Source organism: Nylanderia fulva, unplaced genomic scaffold (assembly GCF_048542155.1).
Source record: "Nylanderia fulva isolate GAGA-0341 unplaced genomic scaffold, ASM4854215v1 Scaffold10, whole genome shotgun sequence".
In the NCBI taxonomy this organism is placed as follows: domain Eukaryota; kingdom Metazoa; phylum Arthropoda; class Insecta; order Hymenoptera; family Formicidae; genus Nylanderia; species Nylanderia fulva.
In genome coordinates, this window is record NW_028189193.1 from 4,127,279 (window position 1) to 4,149,587 (window position 22,309).

At 29.4% G+C, this 22,309-nt stretch overlaps 5 protein-coding genes and 1 long non-coding RNA gene across 12 annotated transcripts; 3 read left to right on the plus strand and 3 right to left on the minus strand.

Moving 5' to 3' along the window:
* Positions 1 to 477: 477 nt before the first annotated feature.
* LOC114931889 (upstream stimulatory factor 1) lies at positions 478 to 3,191 on the plus strand. Of its 3 annotated transcripts, none has more exons than XM_029304026.2 (5): positions 478 to 627; positions 840 to 907; positions 1,047 to 1,336; positions 1,426 to 1,593; positions 1,671 to 3,191. In XM_029304026.2, the coding sequence occupies exons 1-5, from the start codon at positions 587 to 589 to the stop codon at positions 1,902 to 1,904; spliced, it is 801 nt and encodes a 266-aa protein (XP_029159859.1). In that variant the 5' UTR covers positions 478 to 586; the 3' UTR covers positions 1,905 to 3,191. The 3 variants fall into 3 exon arrangements, with proteins under 3 accessions (XP_029159859.1, XP_029159860.1, XP_029159861.1); XM_029304027.2 differs by having other exon boundaries at positions 479 to 772; XM_029304028.2 differs by having other exon boundaries at positions 479 to 725.
* Positions 3,192 to 3,261: 70 nt separating this feature from the next.
* LOC114931888 (V-type proton ATPase catalytic subunit A) lies at positions 3,262 to 8,834 on the minus strand. Its single transcript, XM_029304025.2, has 12 exons — positions 8,721 to 8,834; positions 7,799 to 7,898; positions 7,608 to 7,720; positions 7,010 to 7,375; positions 6,867 to 6,923; positions 6,692 to 6,786; positions 6,350 to 6,621; positions 6,063 to 6,246; positions 5,525 to 5,642; positions 5,169 to 5,449; positions 4,883 to 5,072; positions 3,262 to 4,386 (listed from the first exon to the last, which is right to left on the minus strand). The coding sequence occupies exons 2-12, from the start codon at positions 7,878 to 7,880 to the stop codon at positions 4,294 to 4,296; spliced, it is 1,851 nt and encodes a 616-aa protein (XP_029159858.1). The 5' UTR covers positions 7,881 to 7,898; positions 8,721 to 8,834; the 3' UTR covers positions 3,262 to 4,293.
* Positions 8,835 to 9,791: 957 nt separating this feature from the next.
* Positions 9,792 to 13,687, minus strand: LOC114931895 (uncharacterized). 2 transcript variants are annotated; one of them, XM_029304036.2, is made up of 5 exons: positions 13,632 to 13,687; positions 13,418 to 13,538; positions 12,758 to 12,850; positions 11,534 to 12,521; positions 9,792 to 11,294 (listed from the first exon to the last, which is right to left on the minus strand). In XM_029304036.2, the coding sequence occupies exons 3-5, from the start codon at positions 12,797 to 12,799 to the stop codon at positions 10,096 to 10,098; spliced, it is 2,229 nt and encodes a 742-aa protein (XP_029159869.2). In that variant the 5' UTR covers positions 12,800 to 12,850; positions 13,418 to 13,538; positions 13,632 to 13,687; the 3' UTR covers positions 9,792 to 10,095. The 2 variants fall into 2 exon arrangements, with proteins under 2 accessions (XP_029159869.2, XP_029159868.2); XM_029304035.2 differs by lacking the exon at positions 13,632 to 13,687 and having other exon boundaries at positions 13,418 to 13,604.
* On the plus strand, positions 11,065 to 13,797 carry LOC114931897 (uncharacterized). The gene is made up of 4 exons (XR_003819782.2): positions 11,065 to 11,180; positions 11,543 to 11,767; positions 13,436 to 13,593; positions 13,665 to 13,797. It is a non-coding gene; the product is annotated as an uncharacterized LOC114931897 (long non-coding RNA).
* A 189-nt stretch (positions 13,798 to 13,986) lies between these two features.
* Positions 13,987 to 18,188, minus strand: LOC114931896 (uncharacterized). 3 transcript variants are annotated; one of them, XM_085482936.1, is made up of 5 exons: positions 18,169 to 18,187; positions 17,977 to 18,017; positions 17,280 to 17,374; positions 16,175 to 17,036; positions 13,987 to 15,972 (listed from the first exon to the last, which is right to left on the minus strand). In XM_085482936.1, exons 3-5 carry the CDS (start codon positions 17,316 to 17,318, stop codon positions 14,780 to 14,782), a joined length of 2,094 nt encoding a protein of 697 aa, XP_085339062.1. In that variant the 5' UTR covers positions 17,319 to 17,374; positions 17,977 to 18,017; positions 18,169 to 18,187; the 3' UTR covers positions 13,987 to 14,779. The 3 variants fall into 3 exon arrangements, with proteins under 3 accessions (XP_085339062.1, XP_085339066.1, XP_029159870.2); XM_085482940.1 differs by lacking the exon at positions 17,977 to 18,017 and having other exon boundaries at positions 18,169 to 18,188; XM_029304037.2 differs by lacking the exon at positions 18,169 to 18,187 and having other exon boundaries at positions 17,977 to 18,044.
* Positions 18,189 to 18,338: 150 nt separating this feature from the next.
* On the plus strand, positions 18,339 to 20,770 carry LOC114931914 (5'-deoxynucleotidase HDDC2). 2 transcript variants are annotated; one of them, XM_029304062.2, is made up of 4 exons: positions 18,339 to 18,536; positions 19,254 to 19,378; positions 19,527 to 19,695; positions 19,771 to 20,770. In XM_029304062.2, exons 1-4 carry the CDS (start codon positions 18,483 to 18,485, stop codon positions 20,002 to 20,004), a joined length of 582 nt encoding a protein of 193 aa, XP_029159895.1. In that variant the 5' UTR covers positions 18,339 to 18,482; the 3' UTR covers positions 20,005 to 20,770. The 2 variants fall into 2 exon arrangements, with proteins under 2 accessions (XP_029159895.1, XP_029159896.1); XM_029304063.2 differs by lacking the exon at positions 18,339 to 18,536 and adding an exon at positions 18,674 to 18,975.
* Positions 20,771 to 22,309: the final 1,539 nt, after the last annotated feature.

Here is a 22,309-nt window from a genome sequence, read left to right on the forward strand (position 1 = left end):
AAATAATATGCTAAATAATTTTTACAGGTGAAATAATACTTTTAAATGAAAAATTGACAATCTTAAATAAAAAATGATATCAATATTTATATTTATCAATAAATTTTACATTTTACATAATATTATATATATATATATATATAATGTATATATATATATATATATATATATAAATATAATATATAATAATGTAATATATAATATATAATATAATACAAAATAATATAATAAAATATAATTAATATAATATATATTATAAATATTTTATATACATATATTTTACAGTTTTTTTACATTTTTAACCGCATATTTCATAAAATTGATCGTCGAAAAAAAATTACAGAAAGTGATCACTTTTTTTTTTGCGTTCGAAAGAAAAATAAATTCATCAAATTTTAATATAATTAATTCACAATTAGCGCTCGACGACGTCATATCCAATTGGCGCGAAGGCGGTGACGTCAGATGGCGCTTATATGAGTCGCGTCGCCATCTTCTGCACCACATGACCTCGTTGCGGTGTCCCGTGACCAGCTCACGTGAATTTTGACAAATTCAAACGTTTTTTTTTTCTCGCGACGAGGGAATGGACATCTTGGAGCAGCAGCTCGAACAGCAGGATGTCAGGTAGTGTTTACGTTAAGTATCGACCATCTGATAACGCGAACACCTATCCCTTCCGTCTCGCCCGAGGTCTCCTCAAGGTCATCATCACTATGTGCACAGTACGCACTTTGCTTACGCCGTAGGACCAACATACACAATCGTCGAAGTAATACGCGTAGCGCACACAATTCTCTCGAGATAAGACGATACTGAAGACTTTTTTCATTTTTTAGCGTCTCCAAAGACGACGGTGGTGACACTGGAATCGTTATCGAAGAAACAGAGATTGTGGATTGCGAAGGTAAGAACAGGCTCTGACTGGAGAAAAAGAAAATTTTGGACATATATAAATATATCAGTGATATTTCGATTTAATATATTTTGCACTATCATTAAGGATCATTTTATGGCTATATATATATATTGTATTCTTCTAATAGGAGATCCTATTGGAGAGGAAGAAATGCATTATCCAGAAGCCTTAGCGTACCGAGTTGTCCAAGTGAATGGCGCAGCAGCCATACAATCAACCAACGAGATAGAACTGCCTGTGTCGCAACCAGGGAATAATACTGTACAGGTTCTAACGTCACCCTTGAATGGTCAGTTCTATGTTATTGGGAATGCTAATGACGTCTTCACCACGGCGCAAGCATCAAGATCCCTGGTGCCAAGAACGACCACGCTGCAGATAGAAACCCCGAGGAATTGTACTAGTGGCTTGAAAAAGGTTTATTTTAATGCAGTATATGTTTTTGTTATTTTATTAATTTTAAGAGAATATATAGGAAAAATTAATGTTTTTTTCTCATTTTTTAGAGAGATGACAGGCGGAGAGCGACACATAACGAAGTCGAACGTCGGCGTAGAGATAAGATAAACAATTGGATTATAAAGTTGAGTAAGATCATCCCTGAGTGTAACACAAGTGCTAATACTACAGGTAGTGGTAGTAGCGGAGAGGGAAAAACTAATTATGAAACTCAGGTAAATAATCAAATAAAATTCTTGTTGTATAATTTTGTTGCATAATTATTTAAACAATATTTATTTGTTTATAACAGAGCAAAGGAGGTATTCTGGCAAAAGCCTGCGAGTACATAGCGGAATTGCGCATAGCTAATCAAAATCTGAACCAATATCTTCGAGATAATGAGAAATTACGACAAGAGATCACAGCATTGAAACAATTAGTCACCCAATTAAAACGCGAAAATAATCAGCTCAGGACGCAAATATCATCGTCCTCCTCCTCATCGGCCACTAATAGTGTTGATGTTATACATTTGAGCCCTTAAGCTTCCTCTTTTGTAAATTGATGGTTTTTTCTCTGTAAATACTTCTCTAGGATCTATGAATTTTATCATGTACACAGAAGATATAATTTTATATTCTCTTCTCTGGCAACTGCACTGAACTTAATAAGATACTTTAATTTTATTATCTAAAATCAAATCTAGGAGCTTCTAGCAATATAGTCATAACTGCATATTTATGATTTCATGTTAACATTGTTTTCATCTATAAGGATAAATCTAATAATTCATTAATAGTAGCATCACTTTTCACTCATTGTCAGTAATTAAAACAAAATTTTAATTTTGTACAATTATTATTGTTTTACTTTATTCTAAAGTATATTTGTAGAGGAAACAAAGTTTCTGAAAAATTTTTAAAGTTTAAATTAATTTTTTGTCTAAATAAGAATTAGGTTTGAGTTAGATTAAATAGAATTTTTTCGGGATGCTACAAGATAAAATGTAGATTGAAGTTGTATTTGTAATAATTTGATATTATTATATGAAGATGGAAAATCAATCTATTCATATCAAATAACGTACTTATAAAAATGTTATACGTAATAAATATTACATTCTATATGTAGAAAAGAGATTTCGCAGATTTTTGAAGATATATTTCTATATGCATCTTATTTAATGATCATATTAGACAGTGAAAATCGTAAAATTGTTACATCCGTGTAGTTATGACTATTATCTGGAAGATCATCTATGAATAGATATAGAAATATATAGACTTATCATGTCGATATAACTGGCATATGTTGGAATATCGTGGCTGTGAATATCAAAAAGTTGGTACATTTTTCTTTTTTTTTCCCTGTAAAAATGATTCAAAAATTATAATACGAAAACGCAGGATTCTTTTAAGACAGAAAGACATTTTTGTTGATTTACATATGTATAAAAGATCCACAGATATGAATAAAACGAACTGTGCAGTGTTCGTAACATATTTTTTATTTTTAATACTGTTTTCATATAATTATAGAATAGAATATTTCATAGGCTAAACTAAAAGATTTGAATTGTAAAATATAGATTAATACACATACGGTGTATAGTCACACATGTGTATGTGTACATATGCATAAGATTGCATATGGCAATGACATATTTTTTTCAGCAAGACAATTTTATGGAAGAAAAAGGTGCATCTGAATTAATTTACTAAGGCGTTAGATATCGGAATGTAATATATCGTTGATGTATATACCGCGAGGTTTTATTGTTATATAATTAATAATAATTATTAATTATTAAAACACGAAGTCTATTGAGAAAGCAGAGTCTGCGAGCTTATTTAACAATATTATCCCTCCATTCCTGATATGTTCACGATTCACTTGTATAATTCTTGCATAATTTTTTTATTGTATTTTTTTTTACATATCATACAATGGAAATGATATCGAAGTCAATGGAACACTAGTCATATGTGTTACACATTCTTATTTCTCTCGTAATTATCTTCATTGCTGAGGATTTTACAGCTTCATCATTTTATCTAATCTATCGTATGTGTGTGTTCTCTTTCTAAACTCTCAAATCATGCAATCATATTTGTAACGTTTCATTAAAGTATAATAATTCTTAATGTTATGTGCGATTATTACTTTTATCGCATTTTTCTTAAATAGTTACAATACTTAATATACATTACAATGTATATATATATATATATGTTACAATACTTAATATACTCCACGATTTTTTTGCAAGGTAAAAGCTACCTGTCGTTCATGTGCCATGTGATCGATAACTAAGAGTATCTTCTCGATAATTTCTAATCTGCGCGCATTAGAATGAAACGGGGAGAAGCCGTTTTATGTACTTTCATTTATATTACACATACACAGAAAACATGAGAATATTGACTTCTTGGTTATTTGTGTGCACCTTTAACAAAGCGGAAACAATAAAAGTATATATATATGTATATATATATCTCTGCAAAGGGTAAAATTACTTTCTCTGATAATATCTGATTAATTACAAGTAATTACTTCCGCGAATTTCGAGTCAAATTTACTCTCGAGCACGCGAAGCATATTTTTAAATATATACGTCTTAATTGCATTTAAGAATGTCCCACTTTATTGTCTCAATCGTCACGTACATGACATGGCATTGTCTCGAACTATATTTTGCTGCAAGATGATATCGGAGGTTTCAACTTTAACTTCTCTATTTACAATTCATTTGTTTTGAAGGATAATGGTAAATAATATATTATATAATCGATAACGCTGCTGCTTGTAGCATATTTTCGGCAAGTTATCTGCAATTCACGAGTTAGACCGGGACATCCTTAAATGTTAGGGCCAAGACAAAGAACAATCAATATCTTAAAATTGCTTTTAACAAGTTACAAGTAACAAGAAATTTAGTCTTCTAAATTCCTGAATGCCTGTTGTATGTCTTCATGTAATTGATCAAAGTCCGACCTGATCTTTGCTTCGCCATCTTTAACAGGATCCTAAAAATTTAAAACAAGTTTTTTTATAAAAAGAAAAAAACATGAAAATTATGAAAAGTTGAGAGATTAGTCAAATTTATATTACAGAATGTCTACTCGAATTTTGTAAAAACATTTCAAAAATTCCATGATAAAACAAAAAATAATTGTTTATAAACGTTTCAGGGAATATTAATTTATTTAAATATTGTCTAAAAATTTGAACAATTTTCTATAAAATTTATAATTTAAGATCTTGATACTAAATAAAATAGATTGTCAAAAAAATCACAAAATTTTAATAAAAACTTAAATATTGTCAAGATATGTTAGATATACGTGTCTTAAGTGCTAAATAAAAATAAAATTAAAAGGATAATTTCTCAAAAAAACTCCCTGAATGTAAATCAAATTCCATGATAATTCTCTGATTTTTCAAGATTGAACAAAGTTCGTTAAGAATAGCAGATTTTCAAGGTTTTTTCCTATTAACATGGTGGTGTTAAAATTTACTCACCTTAAACTTCATAGAGCTTAACTGATAAAGAATATTGCCCATACTGTCCCTAATGACATTCCATGTAATTTTATTATCCGACTGCGCTGTAGATTCAACGGCATGTCTCGCCATATCGTAGAAAGCAATCATATTTCTCAACATTCCCACGGTTTTGTAGAATGGACAAAAACGATCGTATGGCGAATAGCTATAAAAAAAGTTTTAAATTAAACAATTTCTTCGACCATTATGTATTTAATTTTTTATACATAAAATTTAATATTAAAAAAATATAAAGCGGTACCTGTTTTGTTGCAAAAAATCGTCCTTCAGCAATTTTGCTACTTCGAGCGTGATTTTATCCGTTTCAGCGAGTGAAGCTTTGCCTACCAACTGGACGATTTCCGACAGGTCCTCTTCCTCTTGTAAGATCTCCTTCACTTTCGTTCTCAGCGGGACGAATTCCGGGAAGTTCTTATCATAGAAATCGTCCAATGCTCGTAAGTATTTGCTGTATGATATGAGCCAGTTAATAGAGGGAAAGTGTTTACGTTGTGCAAGTTTCTTATCCAATCCCCAAAACACCTGTAAATTAAATAATTTGTTATTAAAATAATTTTCTTTTTTTTACATACGTAATCATACAGATATCGTTTGTACCTGCACAATACCAAGGGTCGCGCTAGTCACAGGATCGGAGAAATCACCACCTGGTGGTGATACAGCACCAACGATACTGACGGATCCTTCACGATCTGGATTTCCCAAGCATTTGACTCTACATAAAAATTAAAATCCGATATTTTAATTACGCATCAACTAGTGTTGCATTTGTTTATTAATCGCAAAATATAATTATATATAATTATAAATATAATTTTATATTACATATAATTATATATAATTATATGTAATATAAAATTATATTTATCCGAGAGATTACTGTATCAGTGAAAATACAATATATAATTAACAATATATAATATAAATTTTATAGTATATAATTATGTAATATAAAATTATATTTATAATTATATATAATTATATATAATTATAAATATAATTTTATATTACATAATTATATACTATAAAATTTATATTATATATTGTTAATTATATATTGTATTTTCACTGATACAGTAATCTCTCGGAGGAAAAGATTGGACTAATATTTATTACATAATACACGATAACATACCTTCCGGCGCGTTCGTAAAAGCTGGCTAGACGAGCACCGAGATAAGCAGGATAACCGGAATCGGCAGGCATTTCAGCCAAACGACCTGAGATTTCTCGAAGGGCTTCTGCCCAACGGGATGTCGAGTCCGCCATCATCGACACGTTGTAACCCATGTCTCGGAAGTATTCAGATAAAGTAATACCTGTGTATAACAAGCAATGAATGAATTAGGTATATATCGTTTTATATTCATATTATTTTGTAATTATTGAATTGCGATATATGAATTTTTCTCAACATTATACCTGTGTAAATGGATGCTTCACGAGCAGCCACCGGCATGTTGGACGTATTGGCGACTAAAGCGGTACGTTTCATGATGGACTCGGTGACACCCTCAATTTCCACAGTCAACTCGGGAAAGTCACGTAATACTTCAGACATTTCATTACCACGTTCTCCGCAACCGACGTAAATAATGACGTCAGAGTTAGAGTACTTGGAGAGGGCTTGTGAGATGACAGTTTTACCGCAACCGAAAGCACCAGGAATAGCCGTGGTTCCACCTTGGACGCATCTGGAGCACACGTGATCTTATAAATATTTCTACGAAACGTGCTTCGACATTCGAAGACAAACATTCTTACGGGAAGAGAGAGTCCAAAACTCGTTGGCCAGTGAGTAGAGGATGATTAGCTGGCAGTTTTTCAGTGACTGGACGAGGTTGACGGACTGGCCACACCTGCATGCATGTAACGATAAATTCACAACATGCGCATTCAAAAACTCTCACATTTACACTCAAAGAAATGCATTTCGTACCTGAAGCATAGTATATTTCTGCCTCTCGCCGTCGAATTCGGTCTCCAGTACGATATCCTAAAATTAAATGCAATACTTGAGCAAGTTTCTATTGTCACAAGGTGTAGAGAAATGAAGAAATAATATAGAAAATGTAATCTTACATCAACAGTGTAGTTGCCAGCAGGCGCGACGTACGTGACAGTGCCTTTGCACTTAGGTGGCAGGATCATCCAATGCTTTACCAAGGTATTCTCGTGTACGACGCCGTACATGTCACCTCCTGTGATGTGACTGCCGTTCTTTATATTGTGCGGATTGAATTCCCAGCTAGCGGTACGTGAAAGTGCCGGTACGTTGACGCCTTTCGGGATGTAGATCGAGCTTGTAAGCTCATTGATGTCTTTCAACGGACGTTGGATACCGTCGAAGATGCTGCCGAGGATACCGGGACCCAATTCGACCGACAGTGGCTTTCCAGTGCGAAGGACGGGATCACCGACTGTTACTCCACTTGTCTCCTCATACACCTAGAAAATATAAATTATATGTTAACAGATTATAATGTTTTAAATATTATAAATTAATATCATAAATTATAATTAATAATATAAAATATTATAAATTATAAATTGAGAGATATAGCAATATTATAAATTATATACACATATAAAAATTATATATATTATAAAATTATTCAAATTATCTTGACATTTCAAAATGCAAATAAAATATATATTTAGATTTGAATATTATGTATACCTGTATTGTAGCCATGTCACCCTCCAATCGAATAATTTCTCCTACTAATTCATAATAACCAACTCGCACCAGCTCGTACATAGCTGATCCAGCCATTTTTTCAGCGGTAACGACTGTAACAAAATATACATATAAATATGTGTTGTATGCAAGACAATTTAAAACCTGAAGAATGCAAGATAAGAACTAACCAGGTCCAGATACTGCGTAGACATATCCAAACTTGCCCTCCCGCTCCTCATGTGCAATCTTAGCCAAACTTTGATTCGTCATTTTGAATATTTAATTAATCTGTAAAAAGAAAAATATTATTTAGCAATCTGTGTGTAATCTTGATAATGCTATTCTGCAGATGACAGAATTGGAAAATTGTCAAGTCCTGAAAATAAACATGCAAACGATTATAATAATGTTTCTTTTACTTTTTTTTTTTTTTTTTTACATTTTTCTGCTCTTAAAATAAGATTTTTTAGGTAAGGAAAGGGAAAAGTTAATTAAACAATCGACGCAGGAGAAAAATTTCCTTGACAGAAATTAGAGAGAAAGAGAAGGAGAGGAAGGGAGAAAGACTGATTGTGAGTCTATATTCTCTCGTTACATCGAATAAAATAAATGACACATGGAAAAACGCAAATGTAAAAAGAACGGACCCACTTTCGGACTATTATTCGCGTCGAGGGAGCCTCCGGGTCGCTTCGCAGAGGCCAGGAGCCTCGGAAAAATACAGCTGTCACACGCTCGCTGAGATTCACGTGAGCAGGCCGTTCAAAAAAATAGGCGTAGCCCCGTGAAGCCGTCTGCTAGGCGAGAGAACGGTGTTTTTTTTCTCGCGAACGCGGTCGCGAGTATCAATGATAAGACTATCCGATGGACCAAGGAGGTGCGTCGTCGCCGAGGAATCTGTAAATTCGCGGATTCGCGCTCGATCGGGGAAAAAGGACGACGATGGCGCACGCAAAGCCGCACACTGGATCGATATTATCGTTCACACGCGCTGAAAAGCGCTCGTTCGCTCGAATTTTTCCGCGAAAAGCTCGACAGGATCGTCCTTTATTAGGATAACCCGGAGGAGGAACTTTGACGCGATCGATCGAATAATAATTGAACACTTACCGAGGAGATGCGAACGTTCTCTCGAGCGCAGTCCAGCCAGCGAACGTGAATACGTGCCTCTCTCACTCTCGCCGAGTCCAGCCTAGCTGCTATCACAAGACAGGTCAGCTGACTGGATCGCGTGCCGATTCTCAATTATCGGGGCGCACGCGCGCGTTAAGATAAGTCCGCATGAAAGCGACGACTCGTCCTTGTATTCAAATTTTACGCGGTTTGGTAAAGAACAAATTCTCAATGACTGATAGATTAAATGAAATTATAAAAATAAATAATATTTTAGTATAATAAATATATATATAAATAATATATAGTATATAATATAAATATATATTATAATATATAAATAATTTATGTGTATTTAATATTACACCTATATATATATTTAAAAACAATAACTATATCTAATATATATATTGTAACTACATAATATATAATATATACTGTAACTACATAATATAATATATACTGTAACTACATAATATAATATATACTGTAACTATATAATATAATATATATACTGTAATTACATAATATAATATATAAACAACATAATAATATATAAATACATAATAATATAATATATAAACATGTGTTATTTTATTTTTTTTTAATCCTAATACAATCTTACATTTGATCGTGTTCTTTAAAACATTGTAAATATAAATGAATTGATATAGTAAGTATAAAAATTAATATAATAGTTTGCTTAATAATTTTCTAAACAATATTATTTTTAATTAATAAAACATATGACAATGATATAGATAATATTTATTATTTTCGTTGATAATTATATGTTATCTATAAATAGAATACATACATAATACAAGGCACAGTGGCTGAACACGTTTTGGAAGAATTCAAAATGTATAAAAGTTCAAAAAGCCTGTTTCTCTTAACAAAAGTTTTTATATATTATGAATACATCTTTTTCTTCTTATAAATATTCTTGTTTATTTTTATTAAGAAAATATTAAACAAAGTTTTATGACAAATATTTAAAAAAAAATATATATATATATATATATATTTGTATTTACATAAAAATATATTATATATTTACAATCTATAAATTTTATTTTAATTAATGTAATTTTCATTCGAGTTTAAAACTTAATATTTTATATATACATTTATAATATTAATATAAATTTATAAACGTATAGTAACATTAACATTAGTTACAACAATCATGTGTATCAGCATATATCTGTATGTCAAAAGTTTCTCTAAGGCATTGTATTATTCTAAAACTAATATTTCTATTAGCTTATTAATTCATGTAATATATTTATGCAAAATTAATTTCTTTTTTTTACAAGTTATTGTGCATATCACTTTTCATTTTTGTTTCCTATATTAGATGATACTTGATTTAGTTATAATTATTTAAATTAGTTTTTAAATATTGTTCAAAAGCACAACAAAGATTGTTAATTATCATGTTGATTGCTTCGGAAACAGCGGCAATAATGTTCTTTAAAACGTTGGAGCCTGAATTGCTTTGCATGCGATAATACGAGTGAATGCCCCATTGTTTTAAGTTTGCTTTACAGTACTGCCAGACAAAGCGAAAAGCTGGGAGTAAAAAATCTTCCTTTCGAGAACATTTCATTAATTTTTCAACAATATTAAAAATTTTTTTCAGAGACTCTTCATCGATTTTCATAGAACTCATTTCTTTAATAAGTGTTTCAAAATCAGAAATCGTTGGTAGATTCTCGCTCCTGGGACAAGCGTCGCTCGAATAGAATTTCGTTAATAAATCAAGCAATAATTTTACTAACTGAGCATTGATAGAATTATCATCGTTCCGGGAGACAGATGAATTGCTTTCATTAAAATTAAACTCTCTGAGACGACGAACAAATTCAAAAGGGTCTAATAATATAATTCCATTGACTTTCAATTTACCATGTTCGAGCGACCATACAATATTATGTGAATTCTTCTCTAATGTTTGACCAAGAGAAACAGGCTGGTTAGCAGATAATATCTGTTCACGATGTTTTATGTATTGTATTACTTCCGCGTTCTCAGATATTTTACTTGTATTATTCTCGGCAGCCCTTCGCACGGCACGATTAAACTTCTTACGCAGATTTCTTTTATGCAGAGTATCTTTGTAATCATTGATGACTTTACCTTGAGTGCTCTCGATAATATCATTGGCGAATTGAATCTTTACCACACTGCCGGCGAAGAACATAACATGCATTGCCAAATATAATGCGTCTATACGATTAACAGTCTGTTCTGTTCTATATTTATCTATCAAACAGTAACTCTGGTATACGATACCGAAACCATTTATAATTAGATTCCCACCTTGCACAGTATTAAATGCTGCTTTTGCAAAGGTGGGGATTGTTCGGCCGCTTGCAGCAGCTTTAGTTAAAGCTGCTGATCCTCCAACTACTCCTAAACCAAACGTTGAACCAGCTATACCAAGCCAATGAGGTAAAGCATTTTTATCCATAGGATTTATAGATTGTTCATGATTACTACGATCTATCAATTGCTGCGAAGATCGACCAACTGTCCAAGCACTAGTTACACCAGTAGCAACAAGACCTATAATACATATTGCAGAGCATGTTAAATATAAAATACAAAATGTCTTAAATTCATAATTGCAATTAATATGAAATAATAGATTATAAAATTTTACATAAACAATGCTTAAGGTATGATATTGATATATATATATATATATATATATATATATATATATATATATATACATATATATATATATAAAATATATGATTCATTGATATTATGTCAATTATACATCTTGTGTGATAATTTACTTGTTACAGCTACAGCTGGTCCAAGAGGTGTGAACAATGCTGCAACACCTAAGCTTGCTGCGCCAACTCCGGCAATATTAGAAGCAATATCTATTCCACTGCAGATTTTTTTTGTCCATCGGCATGCGGGAGATTCTCTGACTTCCAGCCAAACTGTTGAATAGTCTTCTGTTACTGGGCAGGATTTGTCTGCTTGATAAAGGCCATCCTTGGGTAGAACCATAGTGCATTCTGGTAAATAATTGCTTTCCATATAATCTTCCCAACTCTTATACACTCTGCCAAAAATATCAATGTACCATGTTTCATAATCTGCTTGTTCTTTGGTTGTATTTTCTTTTTGCTTTTTATTCGTTGCAACAGCTTTAGTTAAAGCTGCTGATTTTCCAAGTACTCCTAAACCAAACACTGTACCACCTATGCCAAGCCAATGAGATAAAGCATTTTTATCCATAGATTGTTCATGATTACTACGATCTATCAATTCTTTTTGAATATTTCTTCTAATTGTAAAAATAGGTATATGCTGAATTTTTGCAAATTTTTCTTCTTGTTTTACTAATTCGTCTTCTTCTGTTTCTTTCCCTGTTTCCTTGTTTACTTCCTTTTTCTTTGGTTTTACATTCATTTTAGGACGGAATATTACATTGTAGATTATACCAGAGTAAATTGGTTCAGTATTATTAGTATTCCCTGTTGTACATTCACATATCTGCTTATATATTACATCTCTGACATTTAGAGCTTCTTTTTCATACTCTATCGTATCAGTTATATCTGCATTTGGGTCATTTGTATTTTCTGGTTTCCAATAGCAACTATCTTTTTTTGTTGTACTTGCATCTTTAGTACTCGTTGGTAATCCAAAAATTGCACAGCTAATATCGTGTTTTAGATATTTATGTTCATTCTCTTTATATTCTTTGCATTCAAAAACACATTCATAGAAATCTTGTTGCTGCTCCATAGCAAGACTTTTCATTTCTTCCTGCAAAATAAATACACAAGAGATATACAAAAAATATAAAAAAACTTCTGCTAAATAAATTTAAAAAATTAATGAACTAATTTCTTTAGCATTAGTTAATTTTAAATTTTTAACTCTTTGGAAAAATAAATACAAGTACATTACAATGATTAAAATTAAATCACATTAAGACAATAATTTTAAATTGAAAAGCATTTCAGTATAAAGTTGTATATGGCTTAAAATCAAGTACTTACCCAATCAACATCTATATAAGCTATTTCGTTATTTGTAGCCATTATATTTATATAAAATCCTTTAGAAAAGTAGAGAATCTAGAAATTAATTTTCTGTAAATAAAATTACATTAATGGTTAATCTGTGTGTGGTTTTATTTTACCATATATCTTATAATCTTATATATATATATATATATATATATATTTGCGCATTTTTCCTCATTCAAAGAGATGACATCATCTTTATCAATATCTTGTTAATATCTAACCTTACAAAATAACATTTTATACTAGTTTTATAACACATTTTTTTTCTTTTTTTATGCGAAATGTTTAAATAATATTATTTAAATAATATTGAGTTGTAATAATAATTTAATTATAATTCGCTATTAATTCTTATTAGCACGATAATTTTATACTCGTCATCTGGAGTGATTGTTCTTTAGAACTTTTTTACCATTTTCAAAATTACCAAAAAAATTATAAATATTACACAATAAGCTTTGTAAATTGTCTTCTACAAATATATATTATAATTTTCCGGAAAAAATGTAAAATATCAGGTTTTAATGACAGATGAAAAGATTTGACAGTTCAACTGTCAGTAGTATATTATATATAATAATTATCATGAGAATATAGAAAACACTTGTTCCTTAATTAATTATTTATTACCTTTTGTTACTTTCCAAGAGAAAACTTAGCACAGTTATTCCTTGAATACTGCTGATGAATAACGAAAGAGAATCGAACACAACTAGAAATCAGTCGTACTCGGTGAACGCCCAACGAACGTCTGCGAATAAATGAAATCAGCAAAAGGATTAAATCACCAAAAAACCAGCGATAAGGTAAAAATATAATGTACACGAGAAAGTATGGGAAATACCCGCATTTTATGTTAAAAATTTATCGTTCTTAGGGTTCTTGCACACAGCGCGACAAAAAATGGCGCCAGTCAATCAGCTTCTCGTTCTTTGGAACAAGGCTTCTTTGTTCTTTGCTCTGATTGGTCAATCAAAAATAAAAAATTATATATTGACGGAAGAGATATAGCAATATTATAAATATAAATTATGTATATATATATATAAATTTTTATATTTATTGTTTTTAAATATATATATATATATATATATATATACATTTATTTAAAAACAATAACTATATAATACTGTAACTATACATAATAAATATAAAAATATAAAATATATTAATATATAAAAAATATATAATATGTTCATTTATTTTATTTTTTTATCCTAATACAATATCTTACATTTGTTCGTGTTCTTTGCTTAATTGTAAATATAAATTAATTGATACAATAAATATAAAATTAATTGATATAATAGTTCACTTAATAATTTTTTTCTAAACAATATCATTTTTAATTAATGAAATAATAACATATGACAATGATATTCCAGTAAACACTATGTAACAGTAATATAACATTGATGTTATAATTTTCCACTCAACAATGTGCATTACAAGACATATCTATTATATTGTGGTTACATTGTGGAGTGGGAAATTATAACATTGATGTGTTTACCAGGAGTTATACATATTTTTTTATATTCGACGATAATTATGTTATAATCCATAAATAGAATACATTCATAATGCAAGGCACAGTGGCTGGAACATGTTTTGAAAGAATCCAAAATGTATATAAGTTCAAAGAGCCTTTTTCTCTTAACCAAAGTTTTTATATATTATAAAATTTTATATAATATAAATATTTTTTTTTATATATTATAAAATTTTATATAATATAAATATATTTTCGTTTCTTCTTTTTATAGAGATAATTAACATTATAACTAGAAAGCTATCACGTGCTATCAGCAATCATATTATTTGTATGTCAAAAGTTCCTCTAAGGCATTGTTTTATTCTAAAACTGATACTTCTATTAGCTTATTAATTCATGCAATATATTTTTACAAAATTCACTTCTTCTTTCTATAAGTTATTGTGCATATTACTTTTAATTTTTGTTTCCTATATTAAATTATACTTGATTTAGTTCTATGAATTAGCTTTTAAATATTGTGCAAAGGCATAACAAAGATTGTTAATTATTATGTCGATTGCTTCGGAAACAGCAATAATAATCTTCTGTAAAATGTTGGAGCCTGAATTGCTTCGCATGCGATGACACGAATCAATGCCCCATTGTTTTAAGTTTGCTTTACAATACTGCCAAACAAAGCCAAAAGCTAGAAGTAAAAAATCTTCCTTATTTTGAGAACGTTTCATTAATTTTTCAACAATATTAAACACTTTTTTTAGACACTTTTCATCGATTTTCATAGAACTCATATCTTTAATAAGTGGTTCAAAATCAGGAATCATTGGTAGATTCTTACTCCTGGGACAAGCGTCGCTCAAATAGAATTTCGTTAATAAATCATGAAATAAGTTTACTAACTGATCATTGATAGAATTATCATCGTTCCGGGAGACAGATGAACTGTTTTCATTAAATATACCCGATTTCATGAGACAAAGAACAAATTCCTTAGGATCTAATAATACAATTCCATTGACTTTCAATTTACCATGTTCGAGCGACCATACAATATTATGTGAATTCTTCTCTAATGTTTGACCAAGAGAAACAGGCTGGTTAGCAGATAATATCTGTTCACGATGTTTTATGTATTGTATTACTTCCGCGTTCTCAGATATTTTACATGTATTACTCTCGGCAGCCTTTCGCGCGACGCGATTAAACTTCTTACGTAGATTCTTTTTACACAGAGTATCTTTATAATCATTAATGACTTTACCTTGAGTACTCTCGACAATATCATTGGCGAATTGAATCTTTACCACACTGCCGGCGAAGAACATAACATGCATTGCCAAATATAATGCGTCTTTGTGACTAACAGTCTTGTCTGTTCTATATTTATCTACTAAAGAGAAACCCTGATATACGATACCAACGCCATTAAAGATTAGATTACCACCTTGCACGGTGTTAAACGCTGCTTTTGCTAAGGTGGGTATCGTTTTTCCGTTTGCAGCCGCTTTGGATAGAGCTGCTGATCCTCCAACTACTCCTAAACCAAACGTTGTACCAGCTATACCAAGCCAATGAGGTAGCGCCTCTTTATCCATGAGATGTATAGATTGTTCATGTTTCCTACGATCTATCAATTCCTGAGAAGACCGGCCGACTGTCCAAGCACTAGTTATACCAGTAGCAACAAGACCTGTAATATATTGCGGAGCACGTTAAATATTATATATGAAATATAAAATGTCCTAAATCCATACTGCGATTATATATTAATACGAAATAATAGATTATAAAATTTTACATAAACAATGCTTAAAATATATGATATATATATTAAGAAATTTATGATATATATTACTTTGATATTACATCATTTACATCTTGTGACAATTTACCTGTTATAACAGCAACTGGTGCGAGAGGTGTGAACAATGCTGCAACACCTAAGCCAGCTGTGCCAAATCCAGCAATATTAGAAACAACATCTATCCCATTGCAGATTCTTTTTGTCCATCGGCATGCGGGAGATTCTCTGACTTCCAGCCAAACTGTTGAATAGTCTTCTGTTACTGGATAGAGTAAATCTGCTTGATAAAACCCACCTTTGGGTAGAATCATAGTGCATTTTGGTAAATTGTTTTTTTCTATATAATCTTCCCAACTCTTATATACTCTGCCAGAAGTATCAATATACAACGTTTCATAATATGCTTGTTCTTTAGTGGTTGTATTTTCTGTTTGTTTTGCATTGCTGGATTCTTTTTGAATATTTTTCCTAATTTTAAAAATGGGGATAAGTGCAAATTCTTTTTCTTCTTCTTCTTGTTTTACTGATTCATATACATCTGTTTCTTTTCTTGCTTCCTTTTTTACTTCTTTTTTCTTTGGTTTTACATTCATTTTAGGACGGAATATTATATTGTAAATTATACCAAAATAAATTGGTTGAGTATTATCAGTGCCTATTGTACATTCACGAATCTTATTATATATTATGTCTATGATATTTTTCGCTTTTCCATCATATTCTATTGTATCAGTTATATCTGCATCTGTGTTATTTGAATTTTCAGATCTCCAGTAACAACAATCGTTTCTTGTTGTACTCGCATCTTTATTATTCATTGGTAATCCAAAAATCGCATAGCCAATATTGTGTTGTAAATATTTATGTTCATTAAATTTATATTCTGTGCAGTGAGGAAGACATTCATAGAAGCATTGCTGCTGTTCAATAGCAAGACTCTTCATTTCTTCCTAAAAAATAAATACAAGAGATATACAAAAAATATAAAAAAACTTTCTGTTAAGTAAATTTAAAAAAATTCAAAGAACTAATTTCTTTAGCTAATGCTAAATTAATTAATTAATTTCAAATTTTAAACTCTTTAAAAAAACAAATACAAGTAAATTTCAATGATTACAATTAAATCATACTAAGACAATGATTCTAAATTAAAAGTAGTTCAATATAAGGTTGTATTAAAATCAAGAACTTACCCAAACTACATCTGCAGCTATTTCATTATTTGTAGCCATTATATTATATTTGCATAAAATCCTTTAGAAAAGTAGAGAATCTAGAAATTAATTTTCTGCAAATAAAATTACATTAATGGTTAATCTGTGTGTGGTTTTATTTTACCATATATCTTATAATCTTATATATATATATTTGCGCATTTTTCCTCATTCAAAGAGATGACATCATCTTTATCAATATCTTGTCAATATCTAACCTTACAAAATAACATTTTATACTAGTTTTATAACACATTTTTTTTTCTTTTTTTATGCGAAATGTTTAAATAATATTATTTAAATAATATTGAGTTGTAATAATAATTTAATTATAATTCGCTATTAATTCTTATTAGCACGATAATTTTATACTCGTTATTTGGAGTGATTGTTCTTTAGAACTTTTTTACCATTTTCAAAATTACCAAAAAAATTATAAATATTACACAATAAGCTTTGTAAATTGTCTTCTACAAATATATATTATAATTTTCCGAAAAAAATGTAAAATATCAGGTTTTAATGACAGATGAAAAAATTTGACAGATCAACTGTCAGTATTCTATTTTTGGTTATATGTCAATCTCGACGCGTAATTAAAAAGAAGACTCAATTTAGCGAAATAATCATCATAAGAATATAGAAAACACTTATCCCTTAATTAATAATTTATTACCTTTTGTTACTTGTCAAGAGAAAACAATTATTCCTTGAATACTGCTGACGAATAACGAAAGAGAAGAGAATCGAATACTGAATCAGAAATCAAAACGTCCAACGAATAAAAAAAATCAGCAAAAGGAAGTTAGCAAAAAATCAGCAAAAAGAAAGTAAAAGTAAAATTTACACGAGAAAGTATGGTATATACCCGCATTTTATGCCAAAATTTCTCGTTCTTCGAGCTCGCATTCAACACGGCCAAAAATGGCGCCAGCCAATCAGCTTCTTGCTCTTTAGGACAAGGACTTCTTCGCTCTGATTGGTCAATCAAATATTACTCCATTATGATACCAGTTTTGAACGCACTCAACCTTACCTAACAAACCTAATCTAACCCTGCGTATGGCGTCATTATAGCGTTTGACCATTCTCTTCTTTTCTTTCTTGATATTCTCGTGGAAGTGGTCTGTCGACGAAGGTCAGGTATAAAAGACAGCGCAAATTTGGCAATTTTTTGTCATAATGGAAGATACGAAAAAGCTGCAGGAATTTATGGAGCTGGTCGGTCGGTTGAAGGTGAGGTTGATCCTATGTTAAGTTGTTGAAATACATATTTTTCGTCTACGTATACATATTTCGAAATGACCTCGTATGATTCGCAGTCAAAAAATTGGCAATGTAAAGTCTTTCTCACTCTCTCTTATGTCAGTCATTTAACAGTTCTGCGAGAATTTAGAAGAAAGAAAGATAGAAAAAGCCATGCTTGAGAGGAATGTATCTCGTACGATCTGTCATCTGTCAGATTTTTGTATTATGTCAATATTGTGAAATTGCGACAAGAAGGAAATGTGGAAATACATTGTGCATTATGTAATGCATTCTTGATAATTGCGAGGAAAAAACGTTTCTTTCGTTGCTGTCTTAATTTTGTTGTGAATGTTGTGATAATGGAGTCTTGAAACGTCAACAGTCGTTCTTTATTTGAAAGTCATTGTAACAGTCCTGTGTATCATTGGTATATATTAAGCTTGAAAAAAAAAAACAATTTATATAACATATATAAATAAAATCAAATAACGAAAATATATAAATATGAAAAGAAATCTAGATAAAGAAATAAAATTCCTATCTAAAAAACAGTTAATTTGATAATGTAATATTTTTTATCACTTATACTTTATTATAATCGTGTGTAATCTTTCTTTAATATATTTTTGAAAGAAACAAAATCTTTATAAAAACTGAGTTATGAATATAATACGTTTTTTCATATAAATTTTTTTTGTTTTTCAGCATATGAAAAGAACAGGATGGGTAAAGCGGAATATACCTGAGCCTGAAACAATCGCTGGACACATGTATAGAATGGCAATGTTGTCTTTTCTAGTGGATGGAAAAGAAAATTTAGATAAAACTAAGTAAGACGGAGTATATTATTTATTGTTTTAGAAGATACATAAAATATTATAATTATTTTTACAATTAAATTTATTATTAGTTTATTTATCATAATATTGCATTAAAATAACAAAAGAACTTACTGAAATATAATTTTTTAACTTGCAGAATAATGCAAATGACATTAATTCATGACTTAGCTGAATGTATTGTTGGAGATATAACACCTTTTTGTGGTATACCACCAGATGAAAAACATAGGATGGAAGATGAAGCTATGGAGGACATCTGTAAGCTGTTGGGTGATAAGGGACCTGAAATATTACAAATATTTCGTGTAAGGAAATTTATTACTGCTCTAATTTTTTCAAGTATTCTTATTGATGTTATTAATGTTTTTTTAAATATACAGGAATATGAAAAGCAAGAGTCTCCAGAAGCACAATATGTAAAAGACTTAGATAGATTAGACTTGTTAATGCAAGCTTACGAATATGAAAAAAGAGATAATATTCCAGGAGAGCTCAACGAATTCTTTGTCGCGATTAATGGTAAAATCAGACATCCTTTTATCAATAAAATTGCTATTGATATAACCGAGGAGAGGGACAAATTATTAAATCGCAATTCAAATGCTACAAAATAACAAAAGTCATGCTCTAAAAAACTGGAAGAGGAAGCTTCCAGATAGCTCAAATGATATTTTATGTTGATTACTAGATTGTGCGCGAAGTTTACTTACATGATTATTAATAATTTAATTAATAATAATTAAATTAAATTTGAGTATATAAGATTTTATATATGATAGATAAGTAAGTCTCGATTACTTGATTACTTAAGTTATTCAAATGTTTATTGCGTAATTTATTTATAGATTAACAATGAAGAATTTATTTATGCGTATGTATTTTATTATCTCTTGACCCTTATGTATTAATGTCACATATTATTAGTTATTATCTACTTATTTAAATTGTTAGAGTGTAAAATATGCCTATACTTGTACATCTCATTTATGTTATTAATTGTGATTAGTGTTTAAACGCAACAAAGAAATTACCAAATCTTACTTTTTAGACATTGTATACAATTCACAAAGAGAAGAAAGTGATAATATATATACATAGCATATAGATATTAGACCAAATACTTCAGTACTTTTAAGTTCACAGTTTTTAGTATCAAAGAGACATGATCACTACCTTTATATTAGAAAGTATATGCACGATTTTAGTTTTCTTACAATGCCAATTACTTGACAATTTTAATCAAGTGATAATCGAATCGTTAATTTTATATTTAGAGATAAAATTTTGTAGTTTAATTATTACAGATAAATTAATTTAAGTTTTTATATTTATCTCATTGTGTCTAAATGATTTATTTTAATATAAGTCTTTATTCTCAAATAGGTATACTTTTTCTTTCTACTTCCTATAATATAAAACTTAATGTAAAGTGAATTAGAGAATACTATATATATAACATATTTATATAACAAAACATTTTAATTTAAGCAATAATTTTTAGTTTATTACAAAATTTTTTAAATTTAAGCTTTGTGGCTTTTAAACTTATTTGTTTCAGCATAAATTCTGTATGTATACTGCAATTGTATACTATTAATGTTTGCGTAATTGTTCTTAAATAATTAAATTGTTCTCAATAATTTTATAACTTAAATATTAAAATATAAACAACTAAATTTAAAAATTAAATTTATAATAAAATAAATTTATAAATTATATATAATAATATATGTAATATGTTGTATTGAAAGTCGGATTGAAAATCAATTTATTCATGCATAAAAATATTGTAAAACTTTTAACTGTTTCAATTACCAATATATTTATTTTACAATTGATATACATATGTATATTGATAACATATGTTAAAGTGTTACATAGAATATATATCTGATAATTTATTATATCTATATATATATATATAGTATATCTGACAAAAAAAATATTTGTTTGCAAATTAGATCTATACGTTTAGTTTGAAATGTTTAGACAAGTTTATTATGAAAGAAATAATTATAATAATTGTTAAATGTAACAGTAATATAAAGATAAAAATTGTCATTTTATAAAAAAGATACATCCAAAATTTCCACGAGAGAGAAATTGTATTATTAATATCACAGACAAGTAAATCTTAGTGACAGCGTTTTGACAATGCAAATTTTATGGAACAAAAAAAATATAAATAATACGGAATAAAAATATATAAATATACGCAAATAGTGACACATGAAAAACTTATTTTGACATAATATTCTTGATTCATGAACGATTTATGTATTTATTTTATTTATGACACATTATCATTTCCCAAGCGCTCAAGTATCTTTACCTTACCTGAATAAGCCTGAACCATCTGGCCAACATCTGGCAGCGTTCAAGCTTTGATTTCTTATTTTCATTTTTGTCTTAACTCTTATTGTCGTCTTGCTTTCATTCTAGAAAGTTGTTGGAAAAGTTTTTAAGTATATATATTTTGGAAAAAATTGTGCATTTTATCTGATGTTTGAGACAGGTTTTAACAAACATATACATAAAGCAAAGACAATGTATAATAAGTCGGATAAAAGGAGAGAGGACAATATAAAAAAGTGACCTTTATACGACGGAAGAGCAAATTGTCATTCTAATACAAAGAACCATTATGCATGTGCTGTATCATACTATTGCATAACGATAAATCATTTTTTTCCTAGTATGAATAGCTTAAACTAAAAATACGTATCTATTTTAGCAAGAAAAAAATATTTATCAGAAATAGAAAGAGAGTTTTTATATTTTACATTAATTTAAAATATATTGTGAAAATTGAATAGAGATAAGTTCCCATAAAAAAATATTAGAAAAGTATATTTTATCAAATAACTTTTTCATATTAAAAATTTTGTAGTAATTTGCGATAAATCAGAAATATTCGAA